General features: G+C 39.9%; 1 protein-coding gene and 1 non-coding gene across 3 annotated transcripts; both read left to right on the top strand.

Annotated features, from left to right (window-relative positions):
- The first annotated feature begins 433 nt into the window (after positions 1-433).
- LOC120099401 (U6 spliceosomal RNA) lies at positions 434-540 on the top strand. Its single transcript, XR_005498591.1, has one exon. It is a non-coding gene; the product is annotated as a U6 spliceosomal RNA (small nuclear RNA).
- Positions 541-8,535: 7,995 nt separating this feature from the next.
- Hmgn5 (high mobility group nucleosome binding domain 5) lies at positions 8,536-17,710 on the top strand. Of its 2 annotated transcripts, NM_001276434.1 has the most exons (7): positions 9,142-9,334; positions 11,085-11,108; positions 11,655-11,684; positions 11,935-11,988; positions 14,121-14,255; positions 16,105-16,876; positions 16,958-17,710. In NM_001276434.1, exons 1-7 carry the CDS (start codon positions 9,320-9,322, stop codon positions 17,134-17,136), a joined length of 1,209 nt encoding a protein of 402 aa, NP_001263363.1. In that variant the 5' UTR covers positions 9,142-9,319; the 3' UTR covers positions 17,137-17,710. The 2 variants fall into 2 exon arrangements, with proteins under 2 accessions (XP_038955316.1, NP_001263363.1); XM_039099388.2 differs by having other exon boundaries at positions 8,536-9,334; positions 16,105-17,710.
- Positions 17,711-19,366: the final 1,656 nt, after the last annotated feature.

Below are 19,366 nucleotides of genomic sequence, written 5' to 3'. Positions count from 1 at the left end.
GATAGAGATCTTTTCTTTTTTTTTTCTTTATTAACTTGAGTATTTCTTATTTACATTTCGATTGTTATTCCCTTTCCCAGTTTCTGGGCCAACATCTCCCTAATCCCTCCCATTCCCCTTTTATATGGGTGTTCCCCTCCCCATCCTCCCCCCACTACCGCCCTCCCCCCAACAATCACGTTCACTGGGGATTCAGTCTTGGCAGGACCAGGGGCTTCTCCTTCCACTGGTGCTCTTACTAGGCTATTCATTGCTACCTATGAGGTTGGAGACCAGGGTCAGTCCATGTATAGTCTTTGGGTAGTGGCTTAGACCCTGGAAGCTCTGGTTGGTTGGCATTGTTGTTCATATGGGGCCCCTTCAAGCTCTTCCAGTCCTTGTAGATAGAGATCTTTAAGAAAACATAAATAATGTCCTTAAAGAAATAAAGGAAGTGCTTGCTTCAGCAGCACATATACTAAAATAGGAACTATACAGAGAAGATTAACATGGCCCCCACACAAAGACAACATGCAATTTCATGAAATAGTCCATATTTTTAGAACACAAATAACAGCCCAGTATATTATACCCAGCAAAACTCTCAATCACCATAGTTGGAGAAACCAAGATATTCCATGACAAAACCAAATATGCATAATATCTTTTTACTAATCCAGCTCTACAGAGGATATGGAAAGGAAATCTCCAACACTAGGAGAATAACTATACCCAAGAAAACAGAAAAAAATTAAACAATTCATAACAAACTCAAAAGAGAATCATACACACATAATACCACCTCCAGCAACAAAAATTACAGGAACTAACAAATCATCTGTCTTTAATATCCATTTACCGGTTAACAGCCCACCATTGGGAGAAGTAAAAGAAGGAACTCAGGTACTCACTGGTGACTGAACAATCAGTAAACTCAGATCCTAATAAAAAGACACAGGTTAACAGACTAAATACATAAACAGGATCCAGTATTTTACTACACACAAGAAACACACCTCATTAACAAAGATATGTACTACCTCAGAGTAAAAGGCTGGAAGAAAGTTATCCAAGCAAATGGACCCAAGAAACAAGCTGAAGTTGCCATTCTAATATCCCATAAAAGAGACTTTCAGCCAAAAGTTATCCAATGAGATGGGTAAGGACACTTCATATTCATAAATAGAAAAATCCACCAAGAGGAAGAAGTTTCAATGCTCCAAATGCAAGGGCACCCACATTAGTAAGAGAAACGTTAATAACGCTCAAAACATATATTGAACCTCACACAATAATGGTGGGAGACTTCAACACCCTACTCTCACCAAAAGACAGGTCGTTGAAACACAAACTAAACAGAGACACAGTGAAACTAACAGAAGTTATGAACCAAATGGATTTAACAGATACCTACAGAGCATTTCACCCCAAAACAAGAGAATATACCTTCCTCTCAGCACCTCATGGAAACTTCTCCAAAACTGACCGTATAATCAAGCACAAAACAAGCCTCAACAGATACAAGAAAATTAAAATAATCCCCTAGGTTCTATCAAATCAACATGGACTAAGGCTAGACTTTAATAACAACAAAAACAACAGAAAGCCCACATATCCATGGAAACTGAACAATTCTCTGCTCATTGATAACTTGGTCAGGGAAGAAATGAAAGATACAGAAGTCAATGAAAATGAAGACATATCAAACCCAAATTTATGGGACACAGTGAAAGCAGTGCTGAGAAGAAAATTCATAGCACTAAGTGACTTCATAAAGAAATTGGAGAGATCCTATGCCAGCAACTTAACAGTATACCTGAAAGCTCTAGAAAAGAAAGAAGTCAACACACACAAGAGGAGTAGAAGCAGGAAATAATCAAACTCAGGACTGAACGGGGTTGGGGATTTAGCTCAGTGGTAGAGCGCTTGCCTAGCAAGCACAAGGCCCTGGGTTCAGTCCCCAGCTCCGAAAAAAAGAAAAGGAAAAAAAAAAAAGAACTATACAAAGAATCAACAAAACCAAGAGCTGGTTCTTTGAGAAAATCAACAATGTAGATAAATCCTTACCCAAACTAATAAAGGGCACAGAGACAGTATCCAAATTAGTAAAGTCAGAAATGAAAAGTGAGACATAACAACAGAAACTGAGGAAATTCAAAACATCATCAAAACCCACTACAAAAGCCTATACTCTACAAAACTAGAAAATCTAGATAAAATGGGTACCACATATGAAAGTTAAATAAAGATCAGGTAAACTACCAAAACAGTCCTACAACCCCTAAGGGTTGAATTAGAAATAGCCATTCAAAACCTCCTAACAACAACAACAACAACAACAACAACAACAAAAGTCCAGGGCCAGATGATTTTAGTGCAGATTTCTACCAGACCTTCAAAGGAAGAGCTAATAACAATACTCTTCAAATTATTCCACAAAATAGAAACATAAGGAACACTACCTAATTCATCCTATGAAGCCACTGTTACTCTGATATGTAAACCACACAAGGAACCACCAAAAACAGTACTTCAGACCAAGTTTGTTTATGAATATTGATGCAAAAATCCTCAATATAATTTTCGAAAACCAGATGCAGGAACACATTGTAGCTTGTAGTTTTAAGCTCTACCCGCCTTGATTTAGTCTGGGGGGGGGGGGGACTGTGATACCATCCTCCTCCCAGCTCCCCTTGAATCCACTGATAAAAAACAGACACACAGTTGTCTAATTTCAACTTGCCTTCTGGTACAATCGCTGGGTGCTGCTATCTCCTGCCTGGAAAAGCAAGCCCTTATAAACTTCTTATCTTCGTCTCTCCCACCTGTCCTAAACTTTAGTGGCTAGTCCTATCTTGCCAAACCTTTCTGACCACCTGCCTGTAATAGTGGCCACAGGCCCCAACTCCTCACAAGACCTCACCTGGCTTCCTGGTTCTCCTCTTTCCAAGATCATATCAGCCTTAATTGGGATAGCCAGAAGCTGGAAATAAACCAGATGTCCCTCAACTAAAGAATGGATACAGAAAATGTGGTTCATTTACACAATGGAATACTATTCAGCTATTAAAAACAAGGATGTCATGAATTTTTCAGGCAAATGGATGGAACTTGAAAATATTGTCTTTAGTAAGGTAACTCGGACACAAAAGCACATGCATGGTATGTAGTCACTGACAATTCTATATTAGCCAGTAACTACAGAATACCTAGGATAAACCTCATAGACCTTAAGAAGTGTAACAAGGAGAAAGGCCCAGGTAAGGATGCTTCCATCCTACTTAGAAAGGGGAAGAAAATAATCAGGGAGGCCTAGGGAGGGAGGTATCTAGGTGAGAGAGAGGAGGGGTAGGGGAAAGGAAAGGAGAAACAGGATGAGGTAATGGGGAGGGGAACCGGAGAGAAGTCCAGAGGCTAAGGCAATGAATGGAGATAAGCAGCCTCAGGGCTGGGAGGTGGCAGGATCCTCTGGAAAGTACGGAGACCCAGGAGGTGAGAAATTCTCAGGACTTAATGAGGGTGACCTTAGTCAAAATGTGCAACAATAGGGAGAGGGAACTCAAAGAATCTACCTCAAGTAGATAAATAGGGCCTGAAGTGGAGGGCTTGGGTTACTAACCCACAGTCAAAATGTCTGACCCAGAATTGTTCCTGTGTAAAAGAACTGCAGGGACAAAAATGGAGAAGAGACTGAAGGAAAAGTGGTCCAAAGACGAGTAGAACTTGGGATACACATCATGGGAGGGGGGGCAGAAAGGGGGGACACCAAGGCCTGATACTCTTACTGATGCTTATAGACAAGAACCTAGCCTGGTTGTCTTGAGAGGTCCAACAAGCTGCGACTAACTAAAACAAATGCAGATACTTACACCCAACCATTGGACTGAAGTCAGGGACCCCTATGTTTGAATTAGGGGAAAGTTTGAAAAAGTTGAAGGGGAGAGGAACCCCATAGGAAGACCAGTAATCTCAATTAACCCAGAACCCAGGGATTTCCTACAGACTAAGCTACCAAAGCAGGAGCATACACTGGCTTGTCTGAGATAGCAGAGTTCTGCCTCCTCTGGCCTCAGTGAGAAGATATGCTTAATACCTGAGAGATCTGAAGCCTCAGGGAAGAGGAAGGCCTAGTGGGGTGGGGAGTACACTTTTGGATGCAAGGGGGAGGAGAAATGGGATGAGGAACTGTAGGAGGGTGGGCAAGGACTGGAATGTAATTAAATAAAATAATAAAATAAAAAGAGTAAAAGAAATTCAGAAAACCACAGGAGAATTGGTAGAAGCCATTAAAGAGGAAACAAATAAACCCCTTAAAGAAATACAGGAAAATACAATCGAGCACGTAATGTAATTGAACAAAATGGCCGAAGACCTAAAATTGAAAATAAAAAACAATAAAGAAATCACAAATAGAGTCAACCCTGGAGATGGAAAACCTAAGAAAGAGGTCAGGAGCCACAGATGCCAGTATCACCAACAGAATACAAGAGATGGAAGAAAGAATCATAGAAGATACTGACACATTGGTCAAAGAAAATATAAAACATAATTTATTTAAAGACAGACTTACCTCAGAGACCCATAATAGTTACACAGTTTATAGAAGTGCTTCAATCGGAATCAGAGAAAGAACTGGAAGAGCTCGAAGGGGCTCGAGACCCCTTATGAGCAACAATGCCAAGCAACCAGAGCTTCCAGGGACTAAGCCACTACCTAAAGACTATACATGGACTGACCAGGGACTCTGATCTCATAGGTAGCAATGAATATCCTAGTAAGAGCACCAGTGGAAGGGGAAGCCCTGGGTCCTGCTAAGACTGAACCCCCAGTGAACTAGATTGTTGGGGGGAGGGTGGCAATGGGGGGAGGATGGGGAGGGGAACACCCATAAAGAAGGGGAGGGGGAGGGAGGGATTAGGGGGATGTTTGCCTGGAAACCGGGAAAGGGAATAACACTTGAAATGTAAATAAGAAATACTCAAGTTAAAAAAAAAAAAGAAGAAGAAGTGCTTCAATCAGCATCTTAGTATTTCACTAGTTGTGCATTAATGTCTACAGGATAAGACAGAAAGTAAAACATTTCAAAATTAATATTTAAAAGACCTTATATTTTATGCAAGAAAACATAGATATTATCTATACCAAAATAAACATAAAGTTTAAGAGGAAAGTTCAGTAATTTTTCAATGTTTCAAGATCCAGTCTCAGGAAAGGACTACCAGTAAACTAACTCATTTCAAACATGAGTGCTCTGATTGATGCATTGGAATCATTTTGGGCTTAATGTTTATTTTATCATAAAACACCAAATAATATATTTAAAACATTATTTTGGTAATAGTAAGATTTATTTTATTATATGCAAATAATATTAAGCACTTTTCAGATGTTTTTTCACTTTTTAGCATATAGCAGAAATGCTAAAGATAGCCAAGTGTAACCAAAGCCAGAGGTACTTTAACATGGAAAAGATGATATTTGTTACATTTGTGATTCCCTTGTATGTAAAATAGTGCATCGAGAATATTTTTCGTACACACACACACACACACACACACACAAAGATCGTTTTTCTCTCTTAACTCCCTGTCATCCCCTCTCTTATTTTTTTTTTTTTTTTTAGTTTTTTCCGGAGCTGGGGATCGAACCCAGGGCCTTGCGCCTGCTAGGCAAGCGCTCTACCGCTGAGCTAAATCCCCAACCCCATCCCCTCTCTTATAAGCACAACATAAGGTTATTTTTATTTTAGATTCTGTGTGGCAAACATTTTAATGTTGACATATTTAATCTGTAAATTTTATATCTTCCTATCCCATTTCCCTCTGGTTACTGTATGGACATGCTACAGTTACTCTAAATTGTGACAGTCATAGTAGGCATACTTAATAACCAAGGGAAATTATCCTGTGGATAATTGCCAGGCAATCAGTATTCACAGCTTTTAATAAAAAAAAGGAGAAACAAGCTAGTATAATTTTAAAAATAATGATCCATTAAAAACATCTCACATTGACCACTGCATAAAGTAAACTTCAGAATCTGTAATAATTTATCAGCTTTGGAAAAATAACTTGTAACTATGATAAACTTTATAGGAGAGACCTAGCATCTGATGTGATGAGAAATATCCAGGAAAGAAAAACAAGTTCGATTCAATTTCCAGTCATGGGCATGACCAGGTATGGTGTGGCATTCCTTTAATAGGAGGAACACTTGGGGGCAGAGGCAGATAGATCTCTTGTGAGTGCCAAGCCAGCTTCATGTAAGCAGAGTTCTAGGTCAGTCAGGCTACATAGTGAGACCTTGCTTGTGGAACTCGGTGGTTTAATCTAAATTATATAGTACGGGCTCTGATGGGGCTGAAATGATTAAGCAAATGCTTTGATAAAGAGGTCATACTAGGCTAGGACTGCACCATTTGGTATATTTTGTAGGTGACACTGTAAGTAATCGAGTTTCAGACACAGGCATAAATGTCTCAAAGGCCAAGAGCTAAAGGAAGTTGAGTGGCACAAAGGAAACCCAGCTTGTTTACTCCTAGAAGGAATTATGGGGGTAGGGTGAAGACATAGACAAATGTCTCATATTTGGGAATCTGGAAAGGAGTAAATCACAATTTGAACAGGTTGGGCTCCAAGGAAGAAAGACTGACCAAAGCAGAAAATAGCTGACAAACCTGAGAGGTGCCAGAGCTCACTTGTTCTGACAACACATTTAATGTTACCTCCAACTTGAGATTCGCCTCCCTGAGCTCCTCTGCACCATTTATGGAGACTGGACCGTCTGTTCCCTCAACAAGTCCAAACTGCCTCTGCAGTGTTACATTGTAACAATCTCCACAAGAATTCAGGGCCAGATACCAAAAGCCGTCCTCAAAACCCTCAGTTTCAAAAGGAGGCTTCCCGCCCCACCCCTACGGCATTATTAAACATAAACTTCACAATTCATATAATATATGCAACTTTGATTCGTAAATACATATGCATTTGTTTTCTCAATTCTACAGAGCTACGAAAATCCTTAAGGGCAGAAACTATGTACTGCCACTTTGCATGCCACAGGGGTTTGCATTTTTATACTCGAGCCTACAAAAACAAAAATCTAACCCATAAAATAGTGGTAAATAAGAATTTGTTGAATGGATGCATTCCATTGCTAACACGTTTTCATTCTCTTCATTTTTCCCTTATCCTTATGAGACAATTCTTATATTGAAACCAATTTTCTCTCAGAAAATCAAATTACTGAAAGATACCTAGTTTCTTTTCAACAGTGCTTTCACTTAAAGGTAACTAAAAGGCACATCTGGAGCCTGGTCAGATGACACATAACTGCAGGCCAAGGAAGCAAATGTAAATGCGCCTTCCAGTTGTCTACTTGCATAAGAATGCAATGTGAAGTTAAGGGAGTAGGTTCAGTAGGTCTTAGGGTAAATGGTTTGTTTAACTCCCCAGGCTAAACGCAAGGGAAGACAGAACAAAACTCAAAATGATAGGCTCTCAGGGTGCCTTTTAGGTTGAACTGAAGGTTTGGTAACCTGTAAATCATATCGACAGTCAGGTGTGGTTTGTTGTTTGTTTGTTTGTTTGTTTGTTTGTTTGTGGCGGATGTCTATTTAGCGTAGAATGACTTGAATCTAAGCAGCTCTCTCGCCGCCACCACCAGGTCTGGCTAGTAAACTTTGAAATGGACGGTCTGGTTTTCCTTTAAGCTACAGGAACCTTTGAAAAGAGTTGGGGGAGGGGAGGCAGTGAAGCAGGGTCTCACTAGGTAGTTCCGGCTTGCTCGATAGGTGTAGACCAGGCTAGGCCTGATCTCAGTGATCTGCCTGCTTCTGCCTCCCAAGTTCTGGGATTAAAAGCATACACCACTAGGCCAGGGACCTAATTTTTTTTTTCTTTTCTTTTTTTTTCGGAGCTGGGGACCGAACCCAGGGCCTTGCGCTTGCTAGGCAAGAGCTCTACCACTGAGCTAAATCCCCAACCCTAGGGACCTAATTTTTTAAGTAACTGTTTAAAAGGTTAATTTTCCTTTTTGATTAGACTTTCAGCTTAGGGAATGCAGACTGTTGTTGAAACACTTTTAAATACAATTAGCTCTTTCAACAACCGAAGCGAAGCACATCTCAAAAAAAGCTGCAGGGACCCGGCCTGTTTAGTTCCAGTAACAATTAGCAGCCCTCTGCGCTCTGTTTTAACCAGAATTATTTCTAAGCATCTTATTCTTTTCTCCAAACGTTTAGGTCTCAGACTCGCACTAGAAGACAAATGAAAGATTCTCAGCACAGAAAGCTGCTACTTAAACACTGAGACTAGAATAGGTTTAGGTGGCACTTCCGTGGGCCAAAAAAAATTTTTTTAAATAATAAAAATTTTTAAAAAAAGGAGGCACCTCAAGTTTCAGTAATGAATATAACAAATGGTTTTGGTTTGCTTTCTATGTAGTCTTAAATATCATCTTTGAATTACGAATCCATTAAAGCCAATGTTTTTCCTCTGGGTAGACCTCTGCTATTACAGACTTCCCGCGTGGCCCCATTTAATTCTCGTTCCAGGCGGAGTACTAGCTCTTTTAGAAGGTAGGCGGCCTGCAAGCGAGTCCTGCTCTTCCAGGTCCCAGATTTATTGCTACTCTCCACCTGCGGGAGGCGCGCAGTTCTGGCACCCTTCTAAAGCCAGGACCACAGTTCAGCCTTGGCGGGAAGTTCTCACGACCAGAAACGTTCCCACTCTTTTTCTGAGCTCTAAACGGGTGATCCTGTCACTCCGACCTCGCCCTTTTGCTAACTGGGAAAGACTGGAGCTTCTGGCTCAATCCAGTCTCAAAAGGGCCCGCCACCCCGCGCGAAGAAAGAAGCGGGGGTGGAGATCGTGGGGGTCAAAAACCAACTGTTAGAGCTTTTGCTTGTCGTTCTAACTTTAAAAAAGGGTGAAAGGCAAAAAAACTGGATTTCCTGCTGGTCACGTTGGAGCACTAGGCGTCTGCTAAGTGCGTGGACTCCGGCACCCTAGAGGCAGTCAAAGCCGGCAGCGTACGAGGGCTTCGGGCAAGTTCGCGGGCCACGCCTTCCGAACCGGCCACCTCCCCTCATTGGCCTGACAGCCTGTCACTCCAACCTGGCTCCCACTTCGGGTAACCATTCACGTAGTTTGGTTGCGTCTTGGCGTGTTTAATGTTGCCAATAACGAGAGATTTTTTTTTAGGGGGAGGGGGGACGCGAGTACATATCGTGCTGCAATTAGTTCATTGAAAACTCAGTCGCTCGCGGAGCAGTCAGGCAGAGACTCCTCTCGGCTTTTTTTCCCTCCTGCCTAAGGATCTCCTACGGAGAGCTGCAACAATGCCCAAAAGAAAGGTAAGTGAAATGGGAAGATAGACGGGAGATTTGCTGCCGAAATACATATTTCCTACGGCAGAGATTTCGATCTTTTTGAAAGAGCATTTTGGCTTCTAGTTTGATTTTGTGATGTTCTGAATGGAAGGCGAGGGAAAGGTAGCGATCGGTCTGTGTTTGGTTTCGGAAGGTCTCGTATGCAACTGGTAGTTCACTTTTGGCTTGTTTTGTTTAAAGGAGAGAATCGTTTGAGAGGTGTCTCCATGCTGAATTACAAACAGCCATAGCGCTGTGCTGTCGCTTCCTACCCCACCCCCCTTCCTCCGCTTACCCTATTGGAGAACTCTTCTCCCAACCACACTTCCAGCGCCAGCTTCCTCCTCTACCTCTAGCTTTTCTTGGGGAACCGTCCCGTTTGGGGGAGCGAAAGCCCTGGCTTTCTCTTGTTTTTGCCTTTGTTCTTTCCGTTTTCTTTTTTCCTTTTTCCCCCCTCTTCCCTCCTCCACTTCTTGTCATGCCAGATGGCTATGCAATGGTAATCCTGTGCCATTAGGCGGCGCAGACTTCAAACTGTCCTAGAGAAGGGAGAGATTCACCGCTGTAATTAGAAACTTTAGATCTGAGAGATTTGGCACTCTTGGAACTCTCTAGTTAAAGGTGGAAAGGTGATTAGAGAGCCGTGTCCGAAAAACTACTGCCAGCGTTGGTTGGTGGGGTGCCGTGGGATTAGTTCACTTTAGACATGGGGAGTTGATTCGAGCTACCGAGGGCTACAGGTCTTCTGTAACCCTTCACTTCAAAATTCCTGTCTCCGCGCAGATAGGAAATAAGTTGAAGCTCAGTGTTTGTGCCACCCCCCTCCCCGAGTCTCTTACAACTAAAATGGAATGTTGTTTCATTGCTTGGTGAAATCATAAAATAAAATACTGTGTTAATGTAAAAACCTTATGATTGTGTTTTTATATTCTTGTGAATCCGTCCGCCTTCCGTATTCCTAGAACAGAGAAATGAGGCTGAAATTCCTCAGTGCTCTGGGGCTGTATCATTGAAATAATAGCCTGGTAATTCCCAGAGTAAAGGGCTACTCAGATACGGAAAGCAATTGTTTCTTCTAATCACCACCCCCTTCCCGAGGCTCCCGCCGCCCGGCTCTGTACGTCTTGTGCAATGGATCTTGCTATTTTGCAGAGCTGACAGCAACCTTGTAGCAGGTAGTGGCGGGAAGTTTTAAAATCCGCCGCCTGCTTCTCTGAACAAAACGTTGACGTTGCAACAAAGACGTCCTTCCTTGAAAGTATGGTGGGATTGTTGTTTTGTATGCAGAACTTGAGGAAGAAAATAGTCCATAATCAGTAGAGCTAGTCAGATAGATACAATTGCATGGCAAACATAAGGCAAGAAAGGGAAACTGCGAGAAGCTCCGCCTTCTTTCGTCCCGCCCAACCCTTGTTTTGGCTTTAACATTAGAGCAGGTGGATTTTTAAATGAACATGATTTGTTCTTAAGTGACATTATTTATTCAAAAAGATTACACTGACTCTTTGTAAACTGGTCGTAGGCATGAACTTGCATCTTGGTACACGTTTCATGTTACTAAAACAGTAGAGGTAGAATAGCTACTAGAAAGCAACACGTGGCTGCTGGAGCAGGAACCCAGGGAAAACGTCACAAGTGTCTAAAGTCGTAATTATAATGCATTGTCAACCTTCTCTGGTCTACATGTTTATATTGATGATCCTATTTCTTTTTTGTATTTTCTCCCTCTACACAGGCTGCAGGTGATGCGAGCCAGGAGGTGAGTGTCTTTAGTTTGTGAGTTTCTTTGGGGGGAAAAACACACCCATTATAAACTAAAGACACATAACTAGGTAAAAATGCTGGTAGTTATATCTGTACCACCTGAACACAAATGTTGTGTATGCCAGTGATGTCTCAAGTTACACTAATAAAAAAAAAAAAAAAAAGACAGACGTTTTAGCATTTCTGACCCTACTGTGCTTGTTATAAGATCCAGAGAGCACCTTCTTCAGCTCAAATTCTCTTTTGTCAGTCAATTGGTGAGGAGAAAGGTATATTTTAATTTTAAAGTGAACTCCTCAGAAATGGCCATTTTGCTGATTTATCTCAGTGAAAGAAGCTTGTCATGGGATTCTATTCCTTTAGCATATGCAAGGTTTCCGGGGTTGGACCAGATGTGTCTATGACATTTTTAAAGAGAATTTATAATCACTTCTTTAATAGCAACATTTACACAGTGCTACACCAAATATTTTCTCAGTAAAAATAATTCTAGATTTGTATATCAATAATTCTTTTGACTCTTTTTTTTTTCCACTTCTAGCCAAAGAGAAGATCGGCTCGACTGTCTGCTGTAAGTGGTATTTATAAAATGCTACCCATGTATCATGGAATCGGGTTTTTAGAACTGGGAAAGCCTGCATAATATTATGTTTAGTACAAGGGCTATTTTGAAGGTTTATGGGAGAAACTTTACACATTAAGGAAAAGGATTCTTTCCCTAGTGCTTGGTTTAAATCATACGTATGTATTTCATTATTAGTGCTCTTTCTTCAAATATGATTTCTTCCTCTTTTCTTATATAATGACATTTTCTGATGCAGATGCCTGTGCCCTTTACACCGGAGTTGAAACCTAAAAGAGCATCAACTTCAAGGGTAAATATTCAAATTATAAATTTGAGGGAAATAAATTCTTTTTAGAAATGAATTGTGAAAGTGCACACACCTGATCCTTCTGTTTTCTTCATAGCTTGCTTAGACAGAAATCTAATGTAAAATGCAGGACATATGGATGTACTGGGTGGTGAATGTTTGGACATTTTGTTATTGTAGCTGTGTCTTAGCATTTTTATTTGGTAGTTTCAACACAATATTCTAAATGTAAAATAAAAAATTTTGGTTGGTAGACCCATTAAATGTATATGCTTTTGATATTTACCAATATTCCTAGGAAAACAAAGGCCATACATTGCAGTAATGTGATAGTGTATTATAATAATAGCAGTAACTAATATTTGATAATGCTTCCGGAAGTACTATCATGTTTGTTGCTTTAAATGAAGTCAACTGCTTTTATATAGACTTTGGCGCTTGTGTGTTATAGCTAATGACAGGCCGAAAGAGAAGTAAAATCAATATTAAGTTCACTGTTAATTGCTTTATATACATTTTTTCTCACAAGTACAGAAATAAGAAAAGATTAAAGTTACAAAAAATATTTGAGGAGAAGTCAGTAAACAGTGTTTCTCCATGGCTTCTGCCTCACCCCTGCCTCCAGGTTCCTGCCCTGGCTTTCCTAGGTGCTAGACTATAAATAAATCCTCCCTCCCCCTCCAAAAAAACCTCCACAAGAATATTTGAATACTTAACCTGGCAGGAAAATACCATAATCACAAAGGTGATTTTCCCAGGGAGCAGCGCCTGATGACTATAAGGATGAATACAGATCTAAGGAACTTGACTGACCCATTGGTGGTAGTGGGAGACTGAATTAGTGCTTTCCCTGTGTGTAGGGGTGATAATTTTTGACATCATCTAATCTCACTTTGTGACTGAAGACACAGCAAACCATGGTCATTCTTGTAAGATGCTTTTGTGAATTCTTATTTTAAAAACCCTTGTTTAATTATCTCAACCAGTCAATTTATAAATCGATGTAGCACTAGCTATTGAACTGCTCTCTGCAAGTTGCACTGAGAGAGGGAAGGTGTGGAAAGTATAGGAATAAACCATGAGAGCTGTTATCTAATCATGTACTCTAAAAAATATTTATCTTGTACTGTAAAAAGTATTTATCTTGTTCAGATCTGTTTCTTATTTGTTAACAGAATAATAACTTTTATGTACATTGGGGTATATAATTTCTAACATAATTCCATATGTGTTTTCTCAATTTCCCAACAATATTCCTCTGTGGTGAGTGATATTATCATTTTATGTATGAAAACACAATTTGACAGATTTCTACCATTTCTCAAGATCACTCTATGTAAGTTAAGGACCTAGGATTTAAACATTTTTTTTTTTTTTTGGATGTAATAAGCAAAGGCGAGGTTTATTACGGAGATCTATTACGGGGATCTCCGGGTCGACACGTATCCTGCGCAGGAGACAGAGGTGTTGACCTTTTTTTTTTTTTTTTTTCTTTTTTTTTTTTTTTTTGGTTCTTTTTTTCGGAGCTGGGGACCGAACCCAGGGCCTTGCGCTTCCTAGGTAAGCGCTCTACCACTGAGCTAAATCCCCAGTCCCTAAACATTTTTTTTCCTGGCATCTTTCTCCTGTATATTCACTTAAGCAACATACTTTCTTATAGCAAAGCCAAAAAACGTCTTAGAAATATAAAGATTAAAACAGCTACATCCTATGGTGATCTCTTCTAGATGTGTCTAAATTGATGTTCTAACATGGCATTTCTCTTAATTACTACCAGTGAAGACATAATTAACCCAACCTTCTTGTTAATGATTAGACTAGACACCAATAAACTGACTAAACTGACTTTTGGTAAGAGACATTCAATATATCAGTTTAACCAGATGCTGGGAATTGGACCTTGGTGGACACTAGTCAACATTAACTTGTTAGTTCTCATTACACTCATCATAAAAGCATATTTCCTTAATTTATATAAGAGTAACAGAATGCAATTTTAATGCTATGTTAGAAGTATCACTGAAAGAGTTATATGTTAATTTTACTGCTATCAGATTTTTGAGTACTATGTTAAAGCTCTCCTGAATCAACATAGCACCTAAACTTTGTATATTTATTTTTGTGTTGCTGGGCAGAAAACGAAGACCACAAATGTCGTGGAAGAAAGCAAAGATGCAGGTGCCACAACAATTCCTGAAACCAAGCCAGAAGTTGTTAAAGGAGAATGCAACATGGAAAATGCTGAAAATGGAGAAGCCAAAATTATTGAGGTAGCCAGAAATCTATCTTCTTGAAAAGTTAACAAGCAAGTGCAAATAATCATACTTGCCTTTTAGTTTAAAAACAGAAATAGTAAATGAATAGTGGTTCCGTGGTAAAATGGTGTCTAAATAGAAAACGAATGGAAAATGAGCTTTGCAGGTAATATTAGCACAGTTGGTTAGCATTGTTATTGATTTAACAATCCCAGTAAGAATGACTTACAACAAATAAAATTCTCTTATTAAATATAAGCCAAACTTTAATTCCTTTTGTCAACTCATAGACTATTTTTAACTTCTTCTCCCAGAAAATGACATTTTATTTCTTCTATAGATGATAAAGTAAACTGTCTTAGAACTTTTTGTTTCAGCCAAGGTCTCCTATAGCCAAGGACGGCCTCAAACCCATTATATAGTCAAGAATGACCTGGAACTTCTGGTCCTCCTTGTCTCCACCTCTTTTTCTGGTTCTCCTTACCTCCACCTACTAAGTGCTATGATTACAGACCTGCAGCACCACACACACCTAATTTATGCAAGGCTGGTGACCCAACCCAGAGCTTCATGTATTCAAGCATTCTATCAACTGAGTGACATGGCCAGCCATGTATCATGTTTTGAATAAGTGCTATATATTTCATGTATACTACATTTTTAGGTACTCTAGTAAAATTACTAAATCGAGGTATCAAATCAAACATACATGAATGTAATATCTAAGAAACCATTTAGGATTTTCAAGTAATTTTTGTTTTTAAAAAGGTACAAATATGTTGGAAGGCAGAGGTGAGTTTGTCTCTGTGAGGCTGAGGACTGGTCAATACAGTTAGTTCCAGGACAGCTAGAGCTACATAATGAAACCCTGTCTGAAAGAAACAACAAAAGACACACAAATCTAAATTGTGCATCGTGGTACATGCTTGCTACCCCAGCGTCTTAGGTTTTAATGCTCTGAAGAGACACCACAACCATAACAACCCATATAAAGGAAAGCATTTAATTGGGGCTGGCTTACAATTTCAGGAATTTAGGCCATTATCTTCGTGGCAGGAGCATGACAGCACTCAGGCACATGGTGCTGGAGCAGTAGCTGAGAGTTCTACATCTGGTTTTGCAGGCCTCAGGAAGAGAGACTGACAGTGACCTGGCTTGGGCTTCTTAAACCTCAAATCCCACTCCTAGTGGCCACCGCAAGGCCACACCTTCTTCAACAACGCCATACCTAATCCTTCTCAAGTAGTGCCATTCCATTATGATTAAACATTAAAATATATGAGCCTACCATGGCCATTCTTTTCCTTTTCTTTTTTTTTTTTTGGAGCTGGGGACCGAACCCAGGGCCTTGCGCCTCGTAGGCAAGCGCTCTACCACTGAGCCAAATTCCCAACTCCTACAATGGCCATTCTTATTCAAACCAACACAGACAATGTTTGGTAGGTGGGAGCTAGAAAATCACTGTGAGTTCAAGGCCAACTTGGGTGAGATCTTGTCTCAAAAGAACAGAAAAACAGTATTTTCCCAAAGACTTTATCTCCACATGTTTTTCTTACTGAGAATTTATGACATAGAATAAACAAACAATCTTTGCTTACTTGTTTCATCATATTTGTAATGAAAAGTATTTATATAGACAGGGTTTACTGAAATTATTATGGTTGCAAGCATCTGTTTGTGGTGCTTTGTATCAAGATACTATATTTGTGTATTGTTTGGAATATTTTCCTTATATAGGAAAAGTACTTCTGGCAAACAAACTATAAGTAGGCTTCTCATGAAACAAGTATAATTAAACTAATCTAAATATTCAAGGGAGAAAACAGCTCTCAATTTACAATCTTTTTCCTTTCATTATATCTAGGCACCCATTTCTAAAATGGAAACTGAGGAAGTAAAAGAACAGATAAATGAAGACACTGAAGGAGATGGAGGAGAAAAGAAAGAAGCAGTGGTAACAAAAGGCAAAAATGATGAGCTAGAAGCAAACATTCAAGATGTGGAGAAAGATGAAGATGAAAAAGAGCACGAAGATACAGGTGAGGAGGGAGAAGATGGGGAAAGGGAAGGAGGCCTAAAAGAGAAACCAGATGTAGCTGAAATCGAAGACGCAAAGGAGGCCAAAGATGATGAAGAGAAGGAAGACAAGGAAAAAGAAGATGACAAAGGAGGTGATGGGAAGAAGGAAGAAGAGAAAGATGATGAGGGGGAAGCTGAAACAGAGGAAGAAGTAAAAGAACAACAGAAAGAGGAAACTGAGGGGGATGATGGGAAATGCAAAGTAGAGGAAAACAAGGAAGGCAGAAAGGAAAGTCAGCATGAGGAAGAAGGAAAGGAAGAGCTGCATGAGGAAGACGGAAAGGAAGATCTGCATGAGGAAGACGGAAAGGAAGATCTGCATGAGGAAGACGGAAAGGAAGATCTGCATGAGGAAGAAGGGAAGGAAGATCTGCATGAGGAAGAAGGGAAGGAAGATCTGCATGAGGAAGAAGGGAAGGAAGATCTGCATGAGGAAGAAGGGAAGGAAGATCTGCATGAGGAAGAGGGGAAGGAAGATCTGCATGAGGAAGAAGGGAAGGAAGATCTGCATGAGGAAGAAGGGAAGGAAGATCTGCATGAGGAAGACGGAAAGGAAGGTCAGCATGAGGAAGAAGGGAAGGAAGATCTGCATGAGGAAGAAGGGAAGGAAGATCTGCATGAGGAAGACGGAAAGGAAGGTCAGCATGAGGAAGACGGAAAAAAGAAGGCTGACGGAAACGAGGATAGAAAGGAAGAAGAAGAGCAAGAGGCTGCTACAGAAGGGAATGATGAAAACAAGGTGGAGGTGGAAGAAGAAGCTGACAACAAAGACTTCAAAGAAGATGGAGAGAAAGGGGAGCCTGTGAGCACTGTCTAGATCTGCCCTCTGTGAGATCATAATTTGGTAACACGTACCTTCCTGTTGTAATGTTAATAGAGATAAATATTTTTATCAGATATTTTATAAACAGTGCTTTTCTTTAGCATCATTCAATCTCAGATCATCATCATACCAGTTATTAGTTGCAAAATACCTAACATGACACCTTTATACATTTTGTGATTATAGTAGTGCAAAATAGGAAATGTATACTTGCAACTTTGTGAATTTCATTGTGTGTAAGTTATGTATTAAATCTTTGAGTTTCAACTTTATTCTTATACGTGGTAATTTTGCAGAGTAAGAGAATTCCAAAAGAAAGAGTTTGGCACAACTTTGCTGTAGTTCTCTAGGTTGCTTTTATAAAGAAGGTCAACTATTTTCAGGTAATGCCAAGAGTTAGGATTGCCATTACCAAATATAACTGTATTAGTAGCTTGGAAAGAATATAAAATTTTAATTTCATTTTTGAAGAAATTTGAATGTTTATTTCAGGAGGGCAGTTTTGACTATATGTGTATGCACAAAGTTTTGCTGGATTTATCATAATAAAACAGTTCCACAAAGATAATTATTGTTTGTGATATTTCAAAAACTATAGTTTAATGGAAGATTTAATATCTTTGATTTTTCTCCCATTTGCTCTTCAGGAAAGCATTTGAGGATGTTTTTCACTAAAATACAATTATAAAGCATAAAGTTGACTATCATTTTAAAGCATGAAATATATTTGGTTTAGATATGTTCATTAATTTATTAATTTATTCATTTTTATAACTTAAGGATATTCCATTTAGTCAAGGCACATTTGTTTTTCATAAATATTCATATTCTTTCTAATACTAGTTTTTGTGTTGCTGTATGATCAGTGGTGTCTTTTTTTTTTTTTTTTTTGGTTCTTTTTTTCGGAGCTGGGGACCGAACCCAGGGCCTTGCGCTTCCTAGGTCTTTTTTTTTTTTTAAAGATTTATTTATTTAATGTATTTGAGTACACTGTAGCTGTCTTCAGACACCAGAAGAGGGCATCAGATCTCATTATAGATGGTTGTGAGCCACCATGTGGTTGCTGGGATTTGAACTCAGGACCTCTGGAAGAACAGTTAGTGCTCCTAACCACTGAGCCATCTCTCCAGCCCCGATCAGTGGTGTCTTTTAACATGTAGTAGTTTTTCTTAATTGATGATAATCAGTTCACATGATTGCCTTGTAACTTACATACCAAAGCACTTTGCAAACTTGCTATACATTTTTAAGATTTAAGAGTTCAGCTGGAAATGAATATCCTAGTAAGAGCACCAGTGGAAGGGGAAGCCCTGGGTCCTGCTAAGACTGAACCCCCAGTGAACTAGACTGTGGGGGGGAGGGCGGCAATGGGGGAAGGATGGAGAGGGGAACACCCATAAGGAAGGTGAGGGGGGAGGGGGATGTTTGCCCGGAAACCGGGAAAGGGAATAACACTCGAAATGAGAGTTCAGCTGGAGAGAGATGGCTCAGTGGTTAAGAGCACTGGCTACTGTTCCAGAGGTCCTGAGTTCAATTCCCAGCAACCACATCTCACAACCATCTGTAATGGGATCTGATGCCCTCTTCTGGTGTGTATGAAGACAGTGTACTCATATACCTAAAATAAAGAAACAATATTTAAAAAAAAAAATTCAAAACTCTCAGGGACTAAACCACCACCCAAAGAGTACACATTGGGAGACCCATGGCTCCAGCTGCACATGTAGCAGAGGATGGCCTTGTCGGGCATCACTGGGAGGGGAGCCCTTTGGTCCTGTGGAGGCTCAATGACCCAGGGTAGGTAAATGCTAGGGTTTTGAGGAAGGAGTTAGTGGGTGGGTGGGGAAGCGCCCTCATAGATGCAGGGGAGAGGGAATGGTATTCCATTCCCCTGTTGGGGCTTTGTGGAGGGAGAGCTGGGAAGAGGGTAACATTTGAAATGTAAATAAATAAAATAACCAATAAAAATACATTTTAAAAAGTGTTGGAAGTAGAGGCAGAAGAATACAGAGTTCAATGGACATCTTTATTATGCAAGGACAGAAAACACTGCCAAAGCATCGCACATGAACTTGTCGTCTTAGTCTATTCTGTCGTTGATGGTCAGAGTAACACTACCAGTGTTCACTCTATACATAAGTTTTCTTCTCATATGAAACCCTGTCCTCTAGGCACAATAGCCTGCTTTACCTTATAACACTAAGTATGTAATGGATTTATATAA

Source organism: Rattus norvegicus, chromosome X (assembly GCF_036323735.1).
Source record: "Rattus norvegicus strain BN/NHsdMcwi chromosome X, GRCr8, whole genome shotgun sequence".
In the NCBI taxonomy this organism is placed as follows: Eukaryota; Metazoa; Chordata; class Mammalia; order Rodentia; family Muridae; genus Rattus; species Rattus norvegicus.
Note: the sequence above shows the minus strand (reverse complement) of the source record. Positions and strands in the feature narration are given on the sequence as shown.